The following is a 25,920-nucleotide window of genomic DNA, read 5'->3' as shown; positions in this document are numbered from 1 at the left end:
GCCTCAGTGTTAACATCATGTTGTATTTTATAAATTACTACACAGGAAATCTGTCTGTCTAGCAGCAATCTTCTTATAAACATTCACACAGACAAAATATACTTGAATGAATGTAGTACATTTTTTCTGTGTATCTTTTAATTGAATATGGCTGGGATATGAGTACATGAACCTTGTTGGTAGTTTCCCTAGAACACATAGCACTCTGTAAGCATACCATTATTTTGCTCTGCTGTAAAATATTTTCATTTCTACTATCTCAGATGAGCGGTGTTTTTATTTTCTTCTAGGGTTATGTATTTTTTTTCCTTTTCCTAGCCACACGTCTCCATGTGGACAGAAGGAGGCTGTCTTTCAGAAGAAATCATCTGCTGCAGCAGACTGCTGTCCTCCTGCAACAAGGCAGCAGAGACCAAAGGCCAGGGTCAGCATCTGCCTTTGGAAATCTGGTTAGTGCCACTTCTCCTCAACTCCATTTTAGTAGTTTTAAGAACGGAGCTCACTGCTCAGTGCTGCACTTCTGGCCTCACCTGCACAAAGGCCATGGTGAGCAGCACTGCTCTGGCTACAGCTCCTGGTTTAAGGAGATGCTCCCCAGGGCCACCTCGTCCCGTGTCTGCTTCCCTCCAGAGAGCTCAGCCCCCAGGCTTGTTCTGCTTGCAACTAATTGTACTTGTAGATGCTCCTAACCTGGTTCTGTCACAGTGCTCTGAGGGAGTCTAAAAGGGATTTTTTTTTTCAAATGTTGGCTCATTTTGACAGAACAGGATTAGGGAGTAGCTAGCCAGGCAGAGAGGAAAGCAGATAGGAGACAAGTTCTAGCAGAGACTGGTGACAGGCAGCTGCACACAGGCTGGGGTCAGTCATCTCTTCCCCTCTGGCTCTCTGCAGCCAAAACTACTTGTAGGGTTGCACCCCACAACTTTCCCTTGCTATGACAGAAGGATGAAGAAGAAAAGTGAGGAACAAACACCTGAAAAAGGGTTGAAAAATCAAAGTGCTTAAGTTGTTCAGCTGCCAGTAGGTCAGAACTACTTGCCTGTTTACTCTAAAGCAAGCGCAATAATCTTATACCAACTCACATTATTTTTCCAATAAACAATAAATACACTTGCAAAAGTTGCTTTAAAATGGTAAAACTTGATAACAGCAAATCTAATTATGGATTTATTTTTCCTTTACAGACGAGATATTTACCTCCTTGGCTTTTTCCTTCAAGACAGTAAGCTGGGAGCTGTTAAAACTTGACACAGTCCCAAGAAGCTCCACTTCTTTGTCAAATGTTTCTGCATCCATGCATTTCAGTTCCTGAACTGACCAAAAGGCATTTGCTTCTGCTAGTTTAATAATTTCATCCAAAGAAGGGGATCTGATTCCTAGGCAATCTGGAAGAAAAAAGTCAAAGAGCAAGTTTTCTTCAAGGAGACTGAATAAAGAAATTGAAGCAATACAAAGATTTAAGAGGCTGACAGACTCTGGATTAGCTACAGCCAATATGATATTGATAAGTTAATCATCTTGCAATGAAATAATTCCTTTAAATATTCACACCATTAATGTCCTGGATATAAAGATAGGATTTGCCTAATTTGCAAGAAATTGGTTATATATTGTCCTCCAAATTCAGTTCCTGCTGTCCTCCAAATGCAGTTCCTGCTGGAAAAGAAAATGGGAATAGACATATTTTTGAAATATATGATGCTATAGCAACATTAAAATCTGGATCTATGTAATACTAAGAGTAACCAAGATCTTTCATTCGTCTAATTCTCTAGAAGAAACAAAATCCTGGTAAGTGCTGATCCTGAGGTAAAAACACTGTTTATCAGGAATCTTGTTTGAGTAAGAATGAAATGCAAATAGCTCTCAATACAGCTACATTGCTCCTCACAAGAAAAATGGTGCAGCTGAATAAGCTTCTCCATGTTCAAGCCTCACATACGTGAACCTAACTCAAGAGTTAAGTAACAGACAGGAGCAGTCCTTTTTCTCTGAAACACACTGACAGAGATGGATGTCTTGTAAGACTTGCCTGACATTTAAACAAGGTGAAGACAGAAACCGAATGTGTCAGAGAAGGGCAATACTTGTTCCTTATGTCAAGGATGTTGATAAAATGTCAGGAACGAGAAAGAGTTATTCACTTACAACAGAACTGTTAGGACAGACGAACCATATTTAAAAATCTGATTTATCAACAGATTTGACCCTGTGCACGCCTAAACGAGCCTGTTTCCCTTGTGTGTCTGTTAATGACACCTGGTCTTTGCCGGCATCAGCCACCTCTAGGATGGAATATGGAAAGCAGAAATCAGAATCTTGATGTGGTTGTGTACTACTCTCTCTCTTGTCACTAATTTTGGAAACCCGTATTACATAATTATCTAAACCAAATAATCTCTGCATCTTCAGATATGATCATTGCCATTAAAAGCAAGAATTTCACAGATGCTGAGTCTGAGCTAAGCTTTCCTAGCTAAGTAAATTAAAGTGAGGATGTACAAAGTAGATTTGCAGTTTGAAAGGAGGCAGAGGAGGGATTTGTTTGTGTCAAAGAAAGCTGCAGTAGTGGGTAGAACACTGAAAAGACTAAATCTGTTGAAAAAACGAAAATGTTGTTCAGCTTCTACTGTACCAGCTGACATTCTGCTCTGCCTTCAAACCGCTGTCTTGTGAAGCTGCTTTGTTTCACTTTTGACTGCAAAAGGTCAGTCTTTTTCATGTAAATACTACCTACCCGTCCATGCACAATGCATTTCCCTTCCCCAAGTCGTAGAAACCTAATATTTTTTGTTCTTGGAAAAAACACTGATTTTATTATTTGCTACACTGCAGATATGTTAGCAAGACCCCTATCTTTGCTTTCTGTATCTGATGCTGCCTCATTCTTCCTTTTGCTATATAATCATACTTAGTTCAATGCAGAACATGCTACATTTATAATAAAACTTACTAGTGCTGTAATGCAAGCAACTCAAATTTTATTTCCAGCACTGCCACTGTTTTATTGTTGCATCTCGGATACACTGTTTCTAAGTTCTGTCTCAAATTTTCTGCAATTTTTGTTTTTCCTTTAATGTAGGTATAGATACTAAAACTCTGTCACTGGTAATTGTTCCTGTTGTTATTGTTAGCTCAAACCTCTCAAAGGTGTTGGGTTCTAAATTCTCCTTAGCTCTTTCAAAAGCCCTTCCCACAGCACATCTGTTTTCCAGGCCACAAGATGGCACAGTTTAAAATTTATCCTTGGGTGAACTTCAAGTAACGGAAAGCATGTAGCTATTCCACTGACAGAATGCAGTCTAAGTATGTACCTTGCACAAGGAAAACAAGTGTCACGAGATTTGAATAGGCTGATGTTTGGTTGCTAACTAAAATACATTTACACTATAATAAACTTTGTCCATTTGAACAAAACACAGTGTCATCAATGTCAGATTGAAGAACAGCTGAGTCAACATAAACTCATGTCTGGCAAAGGATTAATTGTGTGTAATCTTTTGGCACACCAACTTGTTACTCTCATGGCTTTCTTATTCAAGGAATTTCACTTCAGCTTACAAAGAAAGCCCCAAATATAAAAATAACAATAAAAAAAATCCAAATCATTTATCTTTTCCCTTTGTGCACTTGCAAATGTTCCAGGAGGTGCTTAACCATGCAAACTTTTAATGGAATTAAATGCTTCATCAACTAGTAATTGCATCAGCCAACTACAGGCAATAGGGCAAGGACTCTCACTGTTTTATTAAAAGACTGAACCTTGGTAAGTTACTTGAGGCATTACTTTTTATTGTCCTGCTTCTCAAAATGCATTTGATAACAAAGCAAAACCAAAAGTCTGGTCAAACTGCACCAGGACACCAAATGGCACCACTGTAAATCTGGCATTTTGATACTGTGCAGGTACCAAGTGAAATACTCACCAGGTCTAGTGAGAGATGATCTGTTGGTGGTGGTGTTGGAGACAAATTCAAACACAGTTGATAGAAGCTCTTCCGATGAAGATATTGGCCCAATTTTCTTTGCTATTTGTAAAATGATATCTGGGAACTTCAAAAGGAGAAAAAAAATGAACGAAACATCTCTTCCCCCTTTTAAAATAGTTAGGATATGATCTACAGAGAAAGACTTGTGCCAGCCTCAGCAAAGTACAGGTTAGTAACAGCTCGGCTTCCTGAGGAGTGTAAACTGGTTGGTCCTCAAAGGTCAATAGCAGATGCTTAAGGAAAAAATATATGGAAGAAAACAAATTCAGAGTGATTCTCTTTCTTGTAAGCATTCACAGCTTCTGGCAACCACTCAACACTGCCTGAGTTGGAGACTGTCCCCAGACTGTGCTGTAGCAACGTAATTCACAGTTTACTTAAATGAACTATGAAAAGTACTGTGTTTGTTTTCCGTTTGACAGGCAAATATCACAATTTAGGGGGAAGATCCAATTCAGTTATGAGAATTCATTTTCACCTCTTCATCCTTTTTTAGGATTTTGTGAGATTTTCACCTCTCTCCTCCACCTTGCTAGACATCTCTTTTTCGATTGAAATCTTATTCTCTACTGTCAAACACAAGCATTATCTCACAAGGAAAATTTACTGCCTATATCTGCATCGTTCTATTAAAAAATAAATACCTCATTCCAGGATAGGTTACTCCTTATAAAAGTTATACATTATAAGAACTAGAGGGCAAAGAAACTACAGAGTGCAATGCAGAGGCTATCAGCTATTATTACGTGGCATTACCGCAGTGTTATTACACTAGCCTGCAGGAAAAGGGCCACGTGGCATTTAACACGCTGATTTAACATTTGCTCCCTCAATATGATCCCATTATTAGCGGTGGGGTAAGAAAATAAAATTCTATGGTTAGAAAGGAGGGAAATGGAGCAAGGAAGACTGTACTGCATTCTGAAATTGCTGGAAGCTGGATATGTGTGTTGCTCACTTTAAATGCACCATTTTCTTCTATAATGACAAAGACCAATTATCATTGTACACATGCACATAATTGTTTATACTATGATCACACTCAAGATGAAATCTCAGAAATATTCATGAAGTCAAAGAATGGATGAAAACACACACAGTTCCTTGCCAGCAGTATTATTTTCCTAGTTTCAACTTTCAACCCATCTTTCACATTTTTAAAAATTGAAATTAAAAAGATACCTTTAGGGCAAGGACATTTAATTCTCCTTTTGGCAACAGAGCTATGAATGGCCCAACGTCTAACGTTGTTTCAGCTGTCCAGGTCTTTGGGGAGCTGAGAAAATATTTTAGAAAATGACTTTAACAAAGAATGACTGCAACTTAAATGATACTAAAATTATTCCAGCATTTAAAATGACACAAAAACATCAAAGTTATATTTATACTGTATCATATGGAAAGACAGGTACTCCCATGCAAGCATGAAGATTCATGATTATTAATATCATGCAGCATTTTCAGTGGAGTTGTCAGCGCACTCAGAGAAAGCCATCAAACATTCTAGCAGTGGAGCTCTCAGTCCCTCTCCTCAATACTCACAGCATTCTTAGCACTATATTGTTCAAGCAAGGAGAAGTAGTTCCATTTTTAGAAAACTCCATTTACTATTTTCTCAGTTTTATCAGTATAAAGTTCAGTGTTAAATGGTATCAAAACAGAAGCGGGAACCTCATGAACAAAACTGAACCATCCCTTTTCCAATTACTTTGACCTAAGGACCAATCTTGCTAATACTTTAACCAAACAAGACTTGCCAGTACTTGCTTATAAATTTGAATGACTTCCCATATTTAACAATTTGCAGCTTTACAGAGGCTGCTTTTCATCACTGTTAGGCAACTGTAGCTTTCACTGATATTAACAGAAGCTGAGGGTGCTCAACATTTGTGAAAAGTCTGATTTCACTGAACAACTCGGGTAAGTAGCTCTGTGCAGCAAGGCTCAGCTGCTAGCACTGTATTTTACGAACTTAAGCCAGAAACACAAAATAAGAGATGATAAGAGCAACAGATTTAGATACATAACCTTATTAGCTACATATTTTTATTGTCAGTGCTATTTCCTTCATCTCTAATGCTAAATGTGATAGAAAAGAGCTCTAATGCCTTGGAAGATCCTATTTAATTAAATATATGCAATTTCTCTTTGGAAAACAATTCTGTGGTAGGTAGTGTAACTCCTGAAATAACATGCTAAATTTTTTGTAAGTAATTCAGATCTTAAAAATGAAGTTCAAATTCAGTTCTGAGTGTTGCTAGGTGTTTTGAAATACCTGTAGCTTAGCACTATGAATGTTTGGGTTATTTGATATTAATCTGACAAATGACAGCCAACCCACTTGTCTTGTGGTTGACTTAAGAAAACACCTGGGTTGATAATTTTCTGCTTGAAAGACTCTAAAGAAGACAATAGTCTAACAGGCTTGTTATTGATTTATGTTCTCATAGAAAACTTTATTTGTTTTGTTGCTCCATTATCAGGGTTTTTGACTAGACAAACATTTTCTTAATAAAAAGTTATTATTCAGTACAATGTGTCATGATAATTAATGGAGGGGTGGAATCTGGTAGAAAGTATAGTTTAGAAGCTAAAACATAGCTCTCAGCAAAACTATCAACATCTGTCTTATATCTGATAAATAAATAATGCCATTTTTAGTACTTTTTTATATATTCACTTCCAGTTATCCAATTACCAGAAAAATGCTGACAACTAGGGGGAAACACTGTGGGCACACTTCACCGCAGGGATGGCTAGGGGTAGGAACGGTGTGACCAGTCTCTGTTTTCAAATGCAAGATACTTCTAAGAGATAAGGCAGGAGGGAAATTGTATATTTTTGCCAGATAGAAGATCATGTCTTTTGCATGACCGAGGCAGCAGTGTGTTTGAAATTAGCTTCACAGGCAGAGTCACTAATGACCTCTAACAGCCTGCTCACTTGGTTGTTCCTGATGGTTTAACTTTATACCCCTTTCTCTCCTCCTCTGGCTTGCTCCCACTGCCAGGACTTACATTCTTCTTAATTCCTCTCATCACACCTGGGCACTGTGTATCCCACTCCCATCTTCCAATTCCTTGCATTTCTGCACTCTGCCAGCAACCATCTTTCTCTTGCCACCACAGAGATTCGGTTTGCCTGTCCCGTCTCAAACATCAGAGTTTCTCCCTTTTGCACATAAGTACATAAGTCAATCAGGGTGTCCCTGGGGTTATATTCTGTTCCACAGTTATCATGTTACCCACAAGAGCAGAAATGTCATTCCAGCAGACTGAGACCCCCACGCTTGGCCAGTGACAGAAGTTGCTTTGTGTTGTTTTTCACTGCACTGCTATTTGGACAAAGCAAATGCTTGGTATTTGCATGGCTGAAACATCAGCAGAAGCAAGGTGGTGTATCTAATACCTTACCCATATAACTCGAGGAGTTTGTATTTAATTTCAATCTTCTGCTCATGGCTGAGCTGTCGGCAGAGTTTGAATTGATGCAGGGCTACTGCCATTGCCTTCAGGGACATTCTGCCATGTATAGAGGCCGGAGGTAAGTGGCAGATTAGATTTCCAAGTAGGTCAACATCATATTCATCAGCAATGGATCCATTCTGAAACAAAGAGCATTTTCCTTGCAGGCAGGGCTAATCTTGGCTCCTGCCCTGTATCACTCAACTACATCAAAATACATTTAAACTCTACAACCCTTTAAGAAACAAAGGCACAACAGTTCACACTGGCAGCTTAATCTGCAGTTTTTGTCTAGAGCTACTTTATACTTTGTGCTATTACTCATACAATTGGCAATATTTAATAGGCACTTGCAACAGCTTTCAGTGTATTCTTATTAAAAATTGAATCATACATGACAGTTAATTAAAAAAGAGTCCCCTGCCACATATCCATACCCAGGTTATGACCCAGGCAGCACAGAGGTGGTGCAGCTCTGTCTGGCAGGAGGGTGCTCATGTGGCCCCTTGTGCCAAAGGGTCACAGGCTCCTGCTATCGTCAGGCTTAGCTCTGCAGGGTCTCTCAGTGCCTGATAAACATCAGGGATTATAGGACTGGTTACTGCATATATAATAGCATGCATATTCGCAACTACAGCAAAGAACTACTTTTTCCAAACTACTGAGGACTGCTGCAGCTCCCAGATAAAATACTCCTGATAGCACCACCTCACCCATGGAGCTACCTGTGCCTGCAGCTGGACAGGACCAGCAAAGGCTGGGGCAAGGGGAACAGCATTAAGCGCAAATGGGTCAGCTCTGAGCTGTCCTGAGAAGTTCACTATGGTTAGCAGTGATTTCCCATGAGAACACTCATATTACCAAGTTCTGGGTAGCTCTGGGGTTACAGGGATACTTGAGGTCTACAGACATCTAATTTTTGTCAGAAATAAATTAGTAGGTTGTTAAACTGGTTATTGCTGGCCTTGGGCATGCACAATACCAAAAATCACAAATATTTCGCTTGGCCCTAAGCATAAGACTTTAACATTTTCTCCAAGCCTGGCTACAGTCTAAGCTGCTATTGCTGCTGCTGCTGCAGAATATGGATGCCATGTTATTGCCTTTGGGGCTGTCATCAGGTCACCAGCTACGAGTTCACTGCACTAAGGCATTGTACAAGTACAGAAGAGGGGAGTTTGTGTCTGAGAGCTTGCTGTCTACCTGCAGGAGAGCACGAGGGGGATGCAGATAGGGAGGAGACTACAAGGAAGCACTGCAATGTTGTGAGGCACCACGCATGAATACAGGGAGAGAAAAAGTGAATGCAACCACTTCCACTTAGTTAGGGATTGTCAGGGGATAATCACAAATTACTCTTTTTGCAGCTCTCCCTCCCACCACTGCTCCTCTCTCACTGTGCCTACCAGGCACTCCAGAACTTTCTGCAGGACAGCGCTCTGTTTGTGAAGACCTGGATTCACAAGATCCATCTCAGTCTTTCCCAGACGTGCAATGAAAGGGACACACGAAGAGCCTGAAACATATTCCAGATGCTCAACCCTGCCGAAAGAATTGAAACGGTCTCAGAACATAAAACTGATCTTTGTGTGCCCATAACCACCCCCCATAAAGTCTGTGGTGATAGAAAAATTCAGATACAAATCTAATCTTAAATAACCAGAAACTAGGCAGACCAGGAACTTTCTTCCTTCAAGATGTGGTGGTGGGTTAAGAACAACAAGAATTTTTGGAGCAGGCTCCCTTTCCATGAACATGCAGGAATTGCTGCCAATTAAAACCAAACGCAGCTGGCTGCCATCAGGAACAGCAGACACCTTTGCCAGGGAAGCCCTATCCACACTCACCTCGGGCTCCGAAAGGCAGGGACACCAGGGGCTCCTGATGGCCCTCAGCAAGCAACACGCAGCTGTTTGCCAGTACTTGGTGCTGCACATTGCAGCCTCTCATGTATCACAATCTTTCTATTATTATTAATTCAGTGTGTTTTTTCTTTAGTATAGATAGTGCCTTTCAAACAGAATTATTTTCTTTTCATACTTTTTATCGGATTTTTTTTTCTCAACTAAAAATGTTTCAGGTAAAAAATAATTCTCTTTCATTTTTTCCTCTCTTTCAGCTAGGGGGAAGAAAGATTTTTTTTAAAAAAAGGAGTGAATTATTAAGTGAGTAGCTGTTCAGTTCAGAATCAATATAAAATTATAATTTATTTTTGGAGGGAAAAGGCTGGCACTAAATATTGCTTGGCCACTTACATGATAGAAAGTTTTGATTACTTACAAAAAAATATTAAAACACACTGAAATATTTATAACCACAGAGAGCATTATACTTGGGCAGTAACCCAATGGCTTTATCTTACATATTCATCCTCACAAAAAAAGACCAAATAATGAAACTCATAAAATAGCAACCAAAAATTGGCTATATTAAAAGATACTTGGTGTTACCAACTCTCAGATGACATGGATTTGTCTGCAATCAGTGACCACATTTTTGGTCACAAACTACTATTTGTTTGAACTACCAGTTTTGCTAGGAGTGAAGGGGTTACTTAAAAATGCTCACAAGGATTACTCGAAATGAGAGCAGTAACTCAAGATGTAATACAATACAACTTACGGAAGAACTATTAAGAATAAGGGAGGCATAGATGCATTGGAGACTTTCCAAAATTTCCAAGCCAAACAATTAACCTAAAAAAACAACAAAAAAGCTTAAGCATTTGTGATCTTGAAGAAGAATACCAATGTATTTTGTTTATTACACTTTATAAATTAGCATAGACCATGCATATTATCTTCAGAAAGCAGCTTCATTTGACTTCTTTTACACAGCCGTTCCAAATTTTCACTTTGCAAACATCAGAGATGAAACATCCTGCATTTGGATACATGAGATCATTTATATATGTTTCCAAAACTAACATCTATTTTCAAATGGAATACTTATATTTTAAAAAAGTTAGAAGGCCTATAGAAATCTCTTGCAATTTCTAAGCAACAAATTAACTAGCAAAAATGAAACGTGTTAACAAACAAATTCATACATACAAGATTTGAATTAAATATGTTAACAGACAAATTTGCACATATAAAATTGGGGAAAAAAATGAAAAAAAATGAACCAAATTCTAATTTACCTACAGTCTGGGTATTGAATAGCACATTTATACACACAAATCTTTGTTTGTTTGTTTGTTTTACCTGATATGGAGAAAGCAGATGAAGATTCTTTTCAAAGAATTTAAAATTGTTTAAGAAAAAGTCTGCTCCCATACTTTCAATGAGCTGACAAGTTACTCCTTTTACGAGCTGTCCTGTGCTGATAGAGGAAACAAAATACGATCTCTGGAATACATGAGCAGGATCAAGTCTTTACTCTCCACAGCCATGTCCCACGATAAAATTTCTATGACTACCTTTATCTTTTCTCTCTCATAATTTAAAGGCTTTGAAAGTAAAACTGTAACTAAATTGAAAAATGTTGACTGAGCCATAAAATATCCCATGGCCTGCAATACTTTGATCCTGATTTTGGTTTTGGAGGCCCTTTCAATAAGAAAGGTGAATTGACCTGGAGTACTTAGGAATGAACGATGCTCTGTAAGTACAGAACAGTACAAAAGCACATAGTATTTATTTCAAAGTCAATCTGACTACAAAACTAAACCTAAACCCCATATGAAGAGAGACTATCATCCATACCTTAAGAGCTCATCAGGAGAGTTTTTCTTTGACAATAATTTGTACAGATACAAAGCCTGAAATAAAAAAAAAAACTATATGTAAAGGTAATCTTTGCCAAAACCATTGAAAGACACAAAAACTGCTACAGGATTTTGGTACTTTTATTTTTCTCTGATGTTCTAAAAGCATTTGCTGTGGTCCAACTTTACTAACCAAAATGTTTCGCATTGGGTGCTGAACCTTTTTTTTTTCATGATAAGACTTCACTGACTGCACTGTGGAATAGAGCTAAACATGTTCAGGACATACAACTACACACAATAATTTAGGTTTGTAGGGAACTCTGGAGATCATCTGGCCCAACCTCTAATCTCCACAGACAGAGCCAGAGGACTGCCTCTACATGCAGATGTCTAGTACACAGTACCCAGGAGAGAAAAATTTATGTGACAGTCTTGAAGATTTTTAAACTCAGTATATTTATACATCACTTTAAGTAATAGTGTCTCACTAGGCTCAGTGACCTCTTGTTGCTTATGTCAAGGTGTATTTGGGCTATTTCTTTCCTGTTACCTATGTTTCTCCTACACATATTTATTACACCACTTTTTCTACTTTCCCATCCTACTAAATCACAGTGGAAAGGGAAATTTATATAATTTATTTATTTATTTTACCTGGCTTCTTCTTAGTTCTTTTTCTTTCATCATTGAAGAGTTATATCCAGCATCCTTCCATAAATCAGAAAGAGATATTTCTTTAAAGAAAGCCCCTTGTATATCTGTGATTGATGAAGAAAAATCTCTAGATGCAGCTATCTAAAAATAGGAAGAGGCAAAGACATTTTAGAATTGATGTTTAGATTTACAGGATTTGTCCTTCTTTCAATTCTGTGTAACATCCTCTTAAGAGTATAAGGGAAACACATGTACGCATTAAAAATGCCACAGAACTAAGTAAGAGACAGGATCTCACGCATATTTGGTGTTCAGAAAGAATATTAGGAATATTAATCATTGAGCTTAAATCCACATCTCAATGACAACATTTTAAATCATGTTCTGCGTGTGCTTTTGCACGAACAGAACTCACTATATAATAGTGAGTTATAATTACCTTCCTGAGGATCCCTTGATGTTGTGCAGGTGATAAGTCAGACGAGTACTGGGATGTTGTGCCTCGAATAACTTGCAAAAGCTCCTTTGGGTTCATGTTGTATAATGACTGGGTGCTAATTCCAGTTACCAATGCACCCATTTGACTAATATTATAAAATGATAAAACCTAGAGAGAAAACAGAGCAGACAAAGTTTTGTGATCTAGGAATAATGGACATATCTAAAAGCAAAAGCACAAAAGTAAATAAAAAGTATACTGAACACCTAATACATTTCTTGCTCAGGACCCAGGGATGCACTTCTCTCAAATTTCTTTCAATTCTAATAAGACTGTCCAGGGAACAAACGGGACAATTTTCCCAGAGGCTCCTCCTTTGATATTTCAGAGAGGAACCTGACTCCTTTCACTACAGTGTATTTAAATATATAGTCTGGAATCTCTGAGCATGCAAATTCTGCTGCAAAGGGCAGCGATACAGACAAAACTATAAATACAACTGCCAACTGCAAATTGACATTCCCTCTGTTGCTAAAGAATTATATTCGGTGTTACAGTCTTAGATGTTTTTATTTGAATTGAACAGAATGTTCAGATCACTAACAGTTTTAAGAAAGTCCCATATTGACACAAAATTATCATTCAGAAAAAGTAATCTCACTTTTAAAAATCAAACACAGGAAAGTTCTAACAGACATACCTTTTCATAAGAGAGATATTTACTAGCTAAAATCATAACTTGGCTTTTTGCCCATCCAGAGACTTGGTTTAATGTTGAAATAGCATTATGCACTGCTTCAGGTGACAGTGATTCCAACTGACTTGAAGTCAGTCCAACCACAGCATCTGACAGAGATCCAAGTGTATCATTCAATGTCTGGTTTTGCATGGCAATATTCAGGAGTTGAGCCTTGAGCTGAAAGGAATAAAGAAAACAGACAGGAAACAAAAATCTGCCAAGAACCAGTCTCCGTTATCACCCCAAACTTTAACTGGAGTTTTGGGAATAGGCATTAGCAAGCATATAACAGCCACATCCTTCACAAAAATTCTAAAGCAGAACTACACTTGTCAAAAGAATATGGAATGTGAGGAAACAAGGGTGATGAAAAGAAAAAAGCAGCTATAAAAAGCAGAAATGGGCTTTTATTGCTTGCACTATATACTCAAGGACTATTTCCATTTATTTCTTAGATCCCAGGATTTTTTCCACTCTTTTCTTTCTGAATTGAAGAAGTCCCTCCTCTCTGCTCAGGATTAGGTTAGGGAAGAGGAACAAAAACCGTACCCACCTTCTGAACTTCAGCCTGGAAACCTCTCAACTGGTTGCATTTAATCATTTGATGAAGTAAAGCCCGGGCCACAGCGGCATCCATCTGTTCCATGTCATCATAAAAGCAAACCAATAAACCCAGCCTACACAGAAGAAATATATTAGCTATCTTCTGAAATGCCTGAAATGACTGATGTCACTTTCAGGAGAGTGAACTACAGTATGATATACCCCACTGATTCTCAAAACCTCTGGATCTTTTCTGTTGGTGACTAATACTTTAAACTGCAGTCTTTAAAACTCCACATGGTCTGAGATTTGGTTATGAGAGCACACTCTACATTCAATTAAACTCTACCCGGAAGGTTTTTGCTGTCAGCATGCAAGGCTTCCCGATTCCCCATGCCCACGGCAGGCTCTTCACAGCTGCCAGACATGACCACCCTCTGCAGAACTGGGGATACTCTGGTCTCTCCTTTGAAAAGGGCAATGGGCTGTTAAGACATCTCTAGAAGAGGCTTGCTGAACTCTTATTTGGAGTCATTGGATGATTTAAGCTCTGCTTTAAGTGCTGCTTGGATTTTAAGGTAATTCATTCCTGTGTTAGAGCAGTAGCTAGAGCATCACATAGTCTCTCATTAGCATTTCAAGTTTAAGCAACATCTGCTATATTTCACATCAAATGCAGCTCCTTATCCATGTCACAGCCAGTTATAGATATGACTGGCCCCTGTGTAGATGTTTTTGCATCATCTAACATGACTATTCAACCTTGGTTACGAGAAAACCACCCAGGCTCGCGGGCTCTGTTGTGCCAGCACAGCAGTTTTCATGTGCAAGCAGAGCCTTTACTGCAGTGTCCAGATGTTAATGAGACCAACAGCGGATATCGCTGCAGCACCATCATAAACTCATTAAAAATCTGCAGTGCAGCCTCAGCTTTTAGCACCTCTAGTCACTCAGCAATAGCCTGCTTAGTGCAGTAACGAAATACTGTTACAGTAGCCCATCAGAATTCACAGGACGTCACCAAACTAACACACAAATCAAAGAAATACCTGTTAACTGCAATTTTATAACAAATAATTACCATTTGATGCATTATCACATAGCCACCAACCGCTCTTCATCTCCTTTGGGATTAGCAGCAATGAATAATATTGCTTCATAAAAGTAAAAGTGCATTTAAATCATCAGTATGCTTAAAATGAGTAATATAAAATAAGTGTGTTGTAAAAATGGAATATATTAAGGAATATGGAGCATGACATTTCTCTCATTTGTAAGAATCTGGCACCTCTCATGAGTGGTAAAATCTTTTTTAAGATTTCTGACATTGAAATTTAGAATGTGGGCATAATTCTCTCGCTCACATCATCAAAGATCAACATACTTCATGGAAGTCAATGAGTTACACTACAATAATGACAGGAGTTCTGCAGCAATAAAGCAAGTTTTCCTGTTAGTTTAAAACTCCCAGGTATTCCCCAAGGAGATTAGAAATAACATCAGGCAGTGGTGGCTTGGGATTAAATACCTACATTTATATGACAGCGTAAATGTAAATGTAGACTACAGCACTTTCTTGCACATGGCTCTCACCTACTGCATATTTATGAATAAGACCTTTTTTAAAAATAAATTTTGCTAAAGCAAGTTCAGTACGGATCTGACAGCCCTAAAAACAGTTTGCTGCTTACACATATAAGAGTCACAAGCATTCAGCTGTGGCTCATCTCCAGCCTGTGCACTATTCATAAAGAATAGGCAGAATTGGCTTTTTATCGGTTCACTTCTCGACCTTCCTGGTGACATACGTTGGATATGTGTGATAACTGATGTTAAACACGCTGCAGCCTGGGCAGTGTAAGATTTCCTCTTTAAATCCTGACAGTTACATGATTTCCACAAACCAACTTCAGTGATTCAGAGAGTCACGGTGGCTTCTGTCCTGCTATCCCAGTTGTCTCACTGTACTCACTGCCCGTCACATGCCTGTATTCCCCGTTTCTCATAGCAGGCAACAAGGCTCAGGCTGCAAATGCAAGTCAGACTTATTTGTTCTCTCCATACACAGCCAGATAGAGGAGTCTTGCCTGTAGATCGTTGAAGTGTTTCTTATATCAAATCCTGATGAGTTTATTATTTCTAGGAAAGCTCGCGCTAGGTCTGGTGTGATATCATATACTGCATCCAACTGCTTCGTTGCGTTGTCATAGCTAATGAACAGTCTTATCTGTTTAATGCAAACCAAATCATGTGTCAGGATTATGCAACTACTACATATATCTTTGACACTGCAAATTAATTAATTCCATTTATGTCACAGTGAAAGGAACAAGATAAATTTGCATGATACAGCATTTTTGAAGGCAAAGTTGAATAATGGATTTCCTGCCAAACTTTCAAATAACTTGAGGGTGACAGAGCACTGGAACAGGCTGCCCAGAGAGGTTGTGGAGTCTCCTTCTCTGGAGATCTTCCAAACCTGCTTGGACGCAGTCCTGTGCCACGTGCTGTAGGTGACCCTACGTATGTAGAGGGGTTGGACTAGAGACCCTAGAGGTCCCTTCCAACCTTAAGCATTCTATGATTCTATGATTCCATCATGGGCCCCTCCTTTCCTCAGTACATGTCACAGAAGTCTGATACAGATAAATAATTGCACATAAACATTAGGGACTTTTGAATTATACAAACAGAGGAATATTTGATTAACAATTGATTTGGATTAACCTCAAACAATTAAAAATACCTAAGCTTCATACTCATGTTTTAGTTTGTGCTTATGTTCGTGCTGTTTGTATCTCACAACACTTGGCAATGATACATCCAAACTTATTTCATTACTTACTTCACTGAGACTAATTTTCAGAATTTCTTCTAAAGGGAGATGGACCATGTATCTTCCCAAAATCCATAAATTTTCTGCACTGACCCAAGAAGTTGACTTATTGAATTCTGTTTTGTACAAATAAATAATCACTACAATGTTAAGAACATCACTATTTTCAAATAACATTGTACCAAGTACCTTATTATTCACATACAATTCAAAAAAAAAAATCTTCAAATCAGAAAAATCCTTAACACACAGAGCAGGTTAATTTCATTAACCAGTTTTTAGCGCCACATTTTTTATAAGTCCATACTTCTAAAATGAAATTAATAGTCTCTTGAATGTCTAAATTTTTCTCATATGAATTGATTAATCTTGTATGTTGTTTAATTAAAAAAGTATGGGATGGGAGAAATTAAATTTGATATTAAATATGGAGGAGCATTTTTAAAATCAGTTTTCCTAATCACCTACATAATTTAATAACACCAGGAAGCCACGCTACTTCATAACACTTTTATATCTCCTAGGTACTATTATTGGCGCTATCATTTATTTCACGAATAGGCAGTACTAATAATGGAGAACATTAAAACTCAATCTTATAGCTATAAGGAAAAAATGTTGGCAAAAATATAAAATATTGCCTAACAACTAAAAATGTAATTCACTCAGCAACATTTTTCAAGGATTGAGAAGTACTTTACTAAAAATAAAGATCCAAAAATCCCTGAGAAAAAGTTAATTCGTGGACTGGGCAGGTAATCTGAGCCATAAAGACTTTGCTTTCTCCAATGCCTTGGATGCTTAGTGTGGTGATACCTCTGAACGACTCAACAACACTGATCACTCATATCTCTATTAAAATAATATCAGCAATATATTTTGCAGTTTTCAGCCTCTGAAAAATCATCCTACAAATACCAGAAACTGAAGAACTCTATTCAGTAATTGATTTTTGAAAACACAGCTCTAAGTGCCTTAGCTGAGACAACACCGTGTTCCCAGCTGCCTGTCAGATCCCATCTCTTAAGTGATATTACCTTTCGTGACTGGAGTAATAAGAGAGCGGAAGAATGCAATAGAGAGGAAAACAAAAACTGTCACAATTTAACCATGTTGACTGTGGCATTTAGGAGAAGAACAGACTTGCAGTTATCAACCCTAGTGACTGCGTTTCCCCAAAGCTGTTTTGTTCCTAATAGCTGAGGAATAAAATTCAATCTTTACAGCCTCCTGCTTTTAGAAAGGCCATCAGCTCGCTTCATCTCCAAATACACTGGCATTTTTAATGCAGAACAACTGAGAAGTGCCTGAGTGACAAAGATGCTTCCTGAAGCTGTGATTCCAAGACCCTGAAAATGACAAGTCCTCACTTGCCAACGCAGTGACCAGGAAGACAGCCAAGGAAACACCACAGATATGAGGATGGATTTACTGTATCCGCCCTGCAGTCACAGCAGCAACCAGGACTCTAGAAGAGGCACAGCAGCTTTCAGCCCCTCCTTAGCTGGGTGCTCTTTTAACAACCTGGGGATGTCTGATGGGGTGAATTTCTGCCCGTGCTGCTGTGCGCCATGGAAGGACTGCATGTTTGCATCCCCGCCTGGGAAGGAGCATTAATATTGACCCAAGGCAGTGCTGCGAGCTTCGCCCCTGCGACATTACAGAATGGCAGCTGTCCCAGGAGGCAGATTTTGCCCTGCTGAAGCAAGTGGGTACTTGGCCTTTAATTCCCAGGGGAAGAAGAGGAAGAAAAGCAGGTAAAAGCCTAAGTTGCTGCTGCAGCGGCAGCTGCTGGGATGTTCTCTGCAGCCCCCTCGCCTGCCCGACGTGTTGGTGCCGCTGCAGCTCTACAGCCCCCTCGTGGAGTCCCCGCTACCCAGGCCCAGCAGAGACACAGCTGCCTAGGACACACATTAACATGGCAGACATGAAAAATATACATTAAATCGGAGGAGGTAGTAAAAATTCACTTTTTCATCATCTTGCCGCTTTTCTGAATGTGTTGTTGCCACATACAGTAGGAGCTTCTCACTTCCTGCTTTTTTCATTGTAATTTTTAAGCTCACCTATTGGCTCACCTATTGCAAGGTAAATGTATTTTTCTAGTCTGAACAAGAGTTCATGATAGCAGCACACCCGGGCAGAGGGTGCAGACTTCACCCCATTAAAGCTTTAGAAAAAATACTTGAGTAGAGAGACTTTGTGCCTAGCTCTGTGCAGAAAAGCAGTGGTGAAGAACAAGCATCGTTAGAGAACTGTTTGTTTTGGACAACAAACATTGTGTTTACAATATTTGGCAGAAAAGTAAGGTCTTCAAGACAACTGCTCATAAATCAGTTCTCTCTCAAATGGGGAAATAATTCAATACAATGGTCTGACCGTTTGCTGACTGTCTTTCTGTTATTGTACATAAACAAGAAGGAAATATTTTGCATATAACATACCACTGGTGTTATAGGATTTTTGTAGAATCTGCTTCATCCAGCCATATAGAGCTTTCTGTGTATTTGCTGAAGTTTTGTCATACAGGTCCTTGAATATTGCTGATCTAAGTGATACAATGGGATATGAATTCAATAATGAGGAAACTTTTTCTTAAAATGATACACAGGAACAAAAATTTTTAGAAACAGCAACATATAAACAGAAAGTTCTATCTGCAGAACAGGTACAGACACCATGTAGTAACCTCCTTTTATAAGGATATACAAGCAGTAAATGCTACAAATTATTAATTGTGCTAACTGGAAAATAAAGGGCTTACAAGTTTCTGAAAGCATCCTCCTGCAGGTCTTTTGGGAGGCTCCCAACGACAGCGGGTTGGAGATAGTGCACTGCTGACACACGCAGCACCTGGCTCAGGATATCCACACACTCCATAGCACTCAAAGCCAGGAAACATTTTTCCAATGTTATAAGGAACAAGGTCCTGTTTACTCCTGGGCTTTGAAAAACATTCTCTCTAATCTTATCCAAATCAAGAATAATACTTCCCAATTCCTGTAAGCAACAAACAGTTAAAATAATGCAAACTGATTAATTCAATTGTTCATTGTGAATCCTGACAAAAAGCACTGTATAAACAACAAGGTGCTATTCTGAAGAACAACTACAAACTACTGTCCAGCTACATTACTTCAGATAATTCATTTCTGCCGTTGACCAGAGACCAGCTTGAATCTTTTAACAAAATCAAAATGAAAAGCAGAAAAAGTACCCAAATGGCTGAAGTTATATTGTATGCTCTCATGAAAGATTTAGATAATTGGAAAAACGAAAGGCCTGCAGAATAAAATGGATATTATTTCATATATAATTTAATACACAGATATCTCTGGAAAAGACTTTTTCCCATGCAGTATTTCTCGCAGCGATTACTACAAACACACCTCCAGAAGGCTGGGCAATATTAAAGAAACAACCCAAAGGAATAAAGTCGCCCTGGCTGAAGATGAATGATTGGGCTGTTCTCCATCTCACAAGTCAACATGCCCAGGACATGCTCAGGGCTGGTAGCTCCAGGTCTGATGATCTGTTACTCCTATATAATCCAGCCTGGAAGGCTTTGGGAATACCACATGGGAAGGGAGTTCACAGTTCATGGACAGGACACATGAGCTGCTGACCTGGTTCCCTCTCCCATGCACTCTGGCACTGGGGAACATACAATACTTGTTCTGGGCAGGCACCTCCTGTGCTCAGGAAAACATCCTCTGCTTCCCCCAGATTAATCTCCATCCTCCAAATATATCTGTGTTGATGGGATCCTGGAATCAAATCCACGCCGGCAGTGAACAGCGCATAATGTGCCCCGTGATCCCCTCAGCCTGACCTGCTCCTGCTTATCCAAGCTCCCGGGAACAGCTGTTTTTGCACAGTGCAATGTGACTTACCAGGCGGTCCTTCCTGCTGTTGAAGAGATATTTCATTGCAGTCTGAAACTGCTGCTGGTCAAGCTGTTGAAATTCAGATAGCAGTTGCCTAGGCTGGTATAAAAGGGACTTCAGGTAACTTCTTATGGACATCTGAAGTATAGAAAAAAATAATATAAATAGAACTCATGGCATTCTCCTGGGGGTATCCTTTATTGCCTAAGAATCTCTGTTTAAGGAGGCAGAAGTGCTAGACTTCCTGTGCTGCCTATGTTGTCAATGACTAGAACAGCTATAGTCAACACAAACAGTTAATAAAAATAATTTACATTTAATGCTGAGAGATAAAAACTTTGAAATCCTACTTCTGGCTTCATGAGCAAGTTCCATCAACAGAAATTCCTTAGTTTCTCCCTTCATAAAAACAATAATAGTGCTTTTCTGCCTCATAGCAGAGCTGTGAAAACAAACTTTTGAAAGTCCTCTAAAAATCACGTATGCTCTCCATACTATTATCACCTTAATTTTGAAAAAAAAACATGAAACTAGATTGGGTAGAAAGTCTGTACCTAGGCATAAGTCCAAAATAGACTCTCTCACATCAAACTGCATTACCTGTTAACTACCTAGTGCCTGTTTTGAAACAGGGAAAATATAATGCCCACCAGAGGAGAAGCAAAAGGGTTTCTTTTCTTATTATTTAGTCTTTGAATACTGCTGCAGTCTTAGAGAAAAAAAAAAAAAAAGACACTGCTCCAATTTCATAATTAGCTGCTTTGTTATAAAAAAATCTATTAGTTATCTCTATTACTCACCACCCAGTTTTGGCAGGTTATATTTTTCAGTCTTTATTTCATAAGAATTCTGATGTATTTTAAATGGTACACACCTGTAAGCTGCTAAGACTAAGCATAACTTCTTGGGCATGAAAATATGCCATGACTTTTGCAAGCATATCTGCTGTCCAGACATTAGAACTGCAAAGGAAAACAGGAGCAAAAATGCCAATAAAATAATACAACATGTAAAATAGTAGACTACAAGGCAAAAATGAGAATATGAGAAGCACTGTAGCACCATAATGATATAAGTATTTACAACGATCTCAGTTTTCCAAATTGTCACTATCAGCACCACCTCCAGCCCTGAGACAAGCTCTGCTGTGGCTAGGGCAGCACATGTCCTGGCATCTCCTCATGCCCTTTGTGACTTGCAGTGAGACTGTACAGTGACTAATTTCTGCTGCCTTTCTCTCAGTGTTTCTTCTTTACCCAACTACTGATTTTCTCAAAATACTTAGGAATGGACCTGACTCTGTGGCTCGTCCTACTCTTTCAAGTTTAGACAAAATCAGCAAATAATTCAGAAAGAAGATGGTCAGACAGCTGGAACTACAGCTCATTTTCTTAAGAAGCTTTTCTAAAGCCTAAGAGGAGAGGTAATTATCAAAGCTTGTGAAAATTGTAGCTTGCATTTATTCTTAGCCTCATTCTGTGTATTCTTTTTGCATTATCACAAAGCCAGGTTATTCATGTTAAAGGCCAAATACTTCTCACAGCAGATCAAAATCAAAGTAATCATATACGCCAATTTCATTCTATCCATAATGTTCCAATATCGTGGAAATGAATCTAATCAATTTGAAGTGTAAGATAATACTGAAAATTAAGATGGTAAGAGTAATACATTACCTCTGAAAATGAAGTATATCAAGGAGAGCTATGCATAAAAAATTGAACAGAGAGAGTTATTGTGAGACACTGAGTTTTAATTCCTTTTAGTAGCATACGTAGGAGCAATTTTATACATTACCATTCAGATATTTTCCAGTTATTACTTCTTCCTAACGAACAAAAATGATAAGTATAGGTAATAACATATATAGCTTTAGATTATATTATAAAATGTTATTAAAGAGATCAAATAAAAATACTAACCACAGCTTTTTGTAATAATGGAGGCAAACCTGTAAAAGATTATCCCGTTAATAAAACTCATTTAATGCTTTACCATCAGAAAGTATTAAACAAAAGTATATAGATTGTATTCAGTGATTAAAGCAATAAGTACACAGATTTAATTCAGTACAGTTTGGATTAAATGCATTTACAAGAAAAAAACTGTGAAAATAAAGGCTATTAAACAATAAGCAATGTTTGCCACATTCCTTGCCAGCATAGCTCGATGAAGTCATGAGAGCAGAGAATATGGTCCTAGTTATTAAACAGTACTGTATCTATTTTACTACACACAGGTTTTTCAGTTCACACAAATTATATCCCTCATATAAGATTTCTGATCTTACCTTCAGGGTTCTGACTGTGTGTAATCTCAGCATGATTCATTAATATCAATAAGAACCATATCTTCAAAAGACTGGACATTTCTTCTAGAGTTTATTAAAATCAGAAGATATTTGGATCAAAAAGGAAAAGAAAAAGAACAAAGTCAAAAGGCAATATCCACCTAAAACTTGCATAGTTATAAATCAGAGACAGGCTAAGATGCTGAGCAGAGACTAAGATCAGAGTGATCTAAAGATGCTTGCTCTCAACTTTCAAATTTAGATCTTTTTTCCAGGACAGAGATATACTTTAAGCAAATACAGGCCCACTAAGCACGTATGTGCAGCCAGGCTTCCTTCCCTCTCACGAAGTGGCTCTTTTAATTTTACTTTAATAGCACCATTTATTTGCTAAGCCATTATCCAACTAAACGTTGGCTTTAAAAACAGTTTAGTTAAAGAAAAAAAAAACTTTTAAGTAGAGATGAAATAAAGAAACAGGCAGAGGGGGTGAACAAGGAAATAGCAAAGAAAGGCCAAACAAACCCTAAACCTTTCGTAGGATGTTATGTTGCCTGCATGTGCAGAAGAGGTTTGCAGGGGGCCACCCTGAAATGCAGCCCACGAGAGGATGCTGCAGCGCAGCGGGAAGGGAAAGGAAGAAACATCCTTGTGCAGAGAGAAAGGAGCATGTGGGAAGCCACGTTCAAAAGCACCCGGCTCCATTTGCACGGATCTCAGCGCTGCTCCTTGCACTTTGAGGAGAGCACCACCAACTTTTCACTATCAATTAGGACCTAGCTCTTACACATTGTAGTAGCTTTTACTACCCCGCTCTGCTGTGCACTGTGGCACAAAGATCACTGAGGGACAAACAGCTGGATGGGCAGCAAATGAGACACCCAGAGCTACTTTAATGCATGCTGCCTCCACTTACTGGAGAGAGGACTTTCTGCCTCAGGAACCCCAGCTTGGCACCCAGCCCAGCAGCGAGGGTCACCATGGCCACAGGTAAAATACAAATTGATTGTAGATGCTTGAGGATGCTCTGTGCTACATACTAGAGCTTTTTGCATCAAGAGTAGTCCCCAGTTTTAACAAATGACACCACGGGCCTTGTCAGCAAACTTTGCTCTGAGCCCGAGATCACTGTGTTAGGATTTCTTCTCCTTTCCTTCGTTTCAGGGGCTCATCTGTAGCCACATTTCATTTTTTTTGGTTGTTGAATTTGGAACTATTCACTTTTTTTTTTTTTTTAATTTTTTTCTTTTCCCTCTGGCATAGACAGAGCTATAGATTTGGACATCTGATAAATGCAAACGCCTTTTTTAGATCACACGTACCGGCAAGTTATCTTTTTCTCAAAAAAAATCTTTTCAACAGCCTCTAGCAATGCTTTAGTCTAATCCAAATCTGTAGTCCTACTCTTACACCAGGAACAATTCAAACTGGCGGATGATGGAAAATTTAAACATGAGCCTTTAAGAAGTTACTGCCTCTGCCCTGTTCTTGCCTGCACTGAAACCCTTTTCAGCTGTTCTTTTTGGAGTGCCACAGTGCATGTCCCCCATTCAGACGTATCTGGTTTCTTAGACAATGAACTTTTTTGTGTTTTCTGCCTTTGCCCTGTTAATTTTGCAGAAAGGTTTGATTACTCCACACAGCTTAAATCCTACCACCAGAGTCCATACCACCAAATTTTAATTAAAGCATGCTAAATTAACATATAAGGAGATTAAATCCTAAGGAAACTGGTGCTTCATCCTGGCCAAGTGCAATAGGCAAGCACCAGGTGCAGAGGAAATTTGCTGTGGAATAACCCTGTTCGATAAGACAAACTGCAGGATGAAGTATTTCCCTTTGCCAGCAAAACAAGCCCATTTGCAAAAGCTCACAGGAACTTTTAGGCACTCCCAAACCCTTCGGTGGCTCTGCACTCCCCAGAGCTGTCTCCACGAGCCTGCCCAGCGCCAGCATCGCAGCCACTTCTCCCTGACCTCCCTCGCAGGCTGGTTTGGTTAAGGGGAGCTCCTGGGCCGCCCTCTCTGCCTGTTCCCCAAACACACTTTTCCATGTAAAGAAACCCTAGACTCCGTATCTCTGGCTCCTTCGAGAGCCAGGCCTTATCTGTAGCCCGATAAGCATAGAGCTTCCCTCACAACCAGAAGCTGCCTGATAACCCCACGCGCTGCAGCTGCCCGTCCTCCCCCTCACAGCCGGGCTCTCCAGGCAGCGTGGAAGCCCGCGGGGCTCGGGCTGGAGAGGGAGGGAGAAGTGCCGGTCCTTGTGGCATGCGTGGGGAGAGCCGGGGCCGCGGGCTCCTTACCTGCCTCGGCTGCTCCGCGAGCTGGGCGGCTCCGCGCGGGAGCAGAGCCGGGGGCAGGCGCTGCGACCAGCGCCGCCTCGCAGGCTGCCCTCGGCATCAGCCCGCAGCCAGAGGCGGGGGCAGCAGCCAGGGCTTCCACCGGGATCAGGGGAGCCGCCCGGGGGCACCAGCAAGGCCAGCCCGGCCCTCCCGGCCCCCCACTCCAAGCCCTGACCCCCAGGTTTCCTAAAGCAGAAGAGGAACTAACTGTACCTGGGGTCACCCTGCAAAAGGGGGCTGCGGTTTCTGGGAGACGAAGCTCTTCCAACTTTGTGTTGAAAGTTTCCGACTAAATCAGGCCCCTGCACAGCATCTTTCTCCTGCGCTGCAACACATCCAGTGCCACCTCGACAGAACAGAGGGGTTAGTTACTCTCCAGGGCAAAACACGGCACATTAGTGAGATCCCCGAGACGTGACTTAGTACTGTCACCTCTGGCAAGACGGGTAGCAGACCCAAAGCAAGCACTTGCCTCCTTGGATGTACCTTAAAATCATTCCAGGTTATTTAAGCAACTGTTGGACTGAAAAGTCTTTGCTGGGGCTGTCAACGCAGACACTAACTGCACTCAAATATGTGCTCAAAGGCTTGAAAGGGAAAGAAGCCTCTTTTCTATCACCTTCAGGCAGGCTGCTCCTCCTTCGCAAGGATTGATATTGTGACACACACTAGTGCCTGCGTACATACGGTCCCACAGGGCCACTTCATACATTCAACAGGCCCAAGCAGATGTTTTGAGAACGGGGCCAGACACAAAATGCTTCTAGTTTTACTTAAAATACAGCAAGGAAATCAGCAGCTGGGCAGATTTTCCATCACACTACAGGACAAAGCTACTATACTATAAAGATTTGTACTTTCTGTGCTCTATATTGTACTCAGTCGTGACACCGTGCACGTAACGACCATATTATATATAGGAAAATACAACAAAATTAGCATAGAATATTAAAACCAGAATGACACTGTTTTGATTAATACCTATTCCTGTAATATTTGTAGTCCCTAAACTGTGCCTCATAA

At 39.6% G+C, this 25,920-nt stretch overlaps 1 protein-coding gene across 1 annotated transcript in view; it reads right to left on the bottom strand.

Annotated features, from left to right (window-relative positions):
- Window positions 1-22,708, bottom strand: part of OTOA (otoancorin) — a 29,086-nt gene extending 6,378 nt beyond the window's left edge. The window contains 22 exon segments of the mRNA XM_088529395.1: window positions 1,198-1,385; window positions 3,927-4,053; window positions 5,172-5,265; window positions 7,403-7,593; window positions 8,860-8,995; window positions 10,076-10,149; window positions 10,660-10,777; window positions 11,161-11,216; window positions 11,820-11,960; window positions 12,259-12,426; window positions 12,959-13,174; window positions 13,551-13,674; window positions 15,628-15,767; window positions 16,386-16,492; window positions 18,821-18,924; window positions 19,141-19,376; window positions 20,270-20,401; window positions 21,138-21,225; window positions 21,940-21,967; window positions 22,061-22,091; window positions 22,186-22,214; window positions 22,554-22,708. Coding sequence (XP_088385521.1) covers window positions 1,198-1,385; window positions 3,927-4,053; window positions 5,172-5,265; window positions 7,403-7,593; window positions 8,860-8,995; window positions 10,076-10,149; window positions 10,660-10,777; window positions 11,161-11,216; window positions 11,820-11,960; window positions 12,259-12,426; window positions 12,959-13,174; window positions 13,551-13,674; window positions 15,628-15,767; window positions 16,386-16,492; window positions 18,821-18,924; window positions 19,141-19,376; window positions 20,270-20,401; window positions 21,138-21,225; window positions 21,940-21,967; window positions 22,061-22,091; window positions 22,186-22,214; window positions 22,554-22,632 — 2,607 coding nt within the window. The 5' untranslated portion in view covers window positions 22,633-22,708.
- Between the last annotated feature and the right edge of the window lie 3,212 nt (window positions 22,709-25,920).

The sequence above is a fragment of the Tinamus guttatus genome, unplaced genomic scaffold (assembly GCF_059628265.1).
Source record: "Tinamus guttatus ecotype Peru unplaced genomic scaffold, ASM5962826v1 Tinamus_guttatus_pri_ptg000330l, whole genome shotgun sequence".
NCBI lineage: Eukaryota > Metazoa > Chordata > Aves > Tinamiformes > Tinamidae > Tinamus > Tinamus guttatus.
This window is presented reverse-complemented; position numbering and strand designations above follow the sequence as displayed.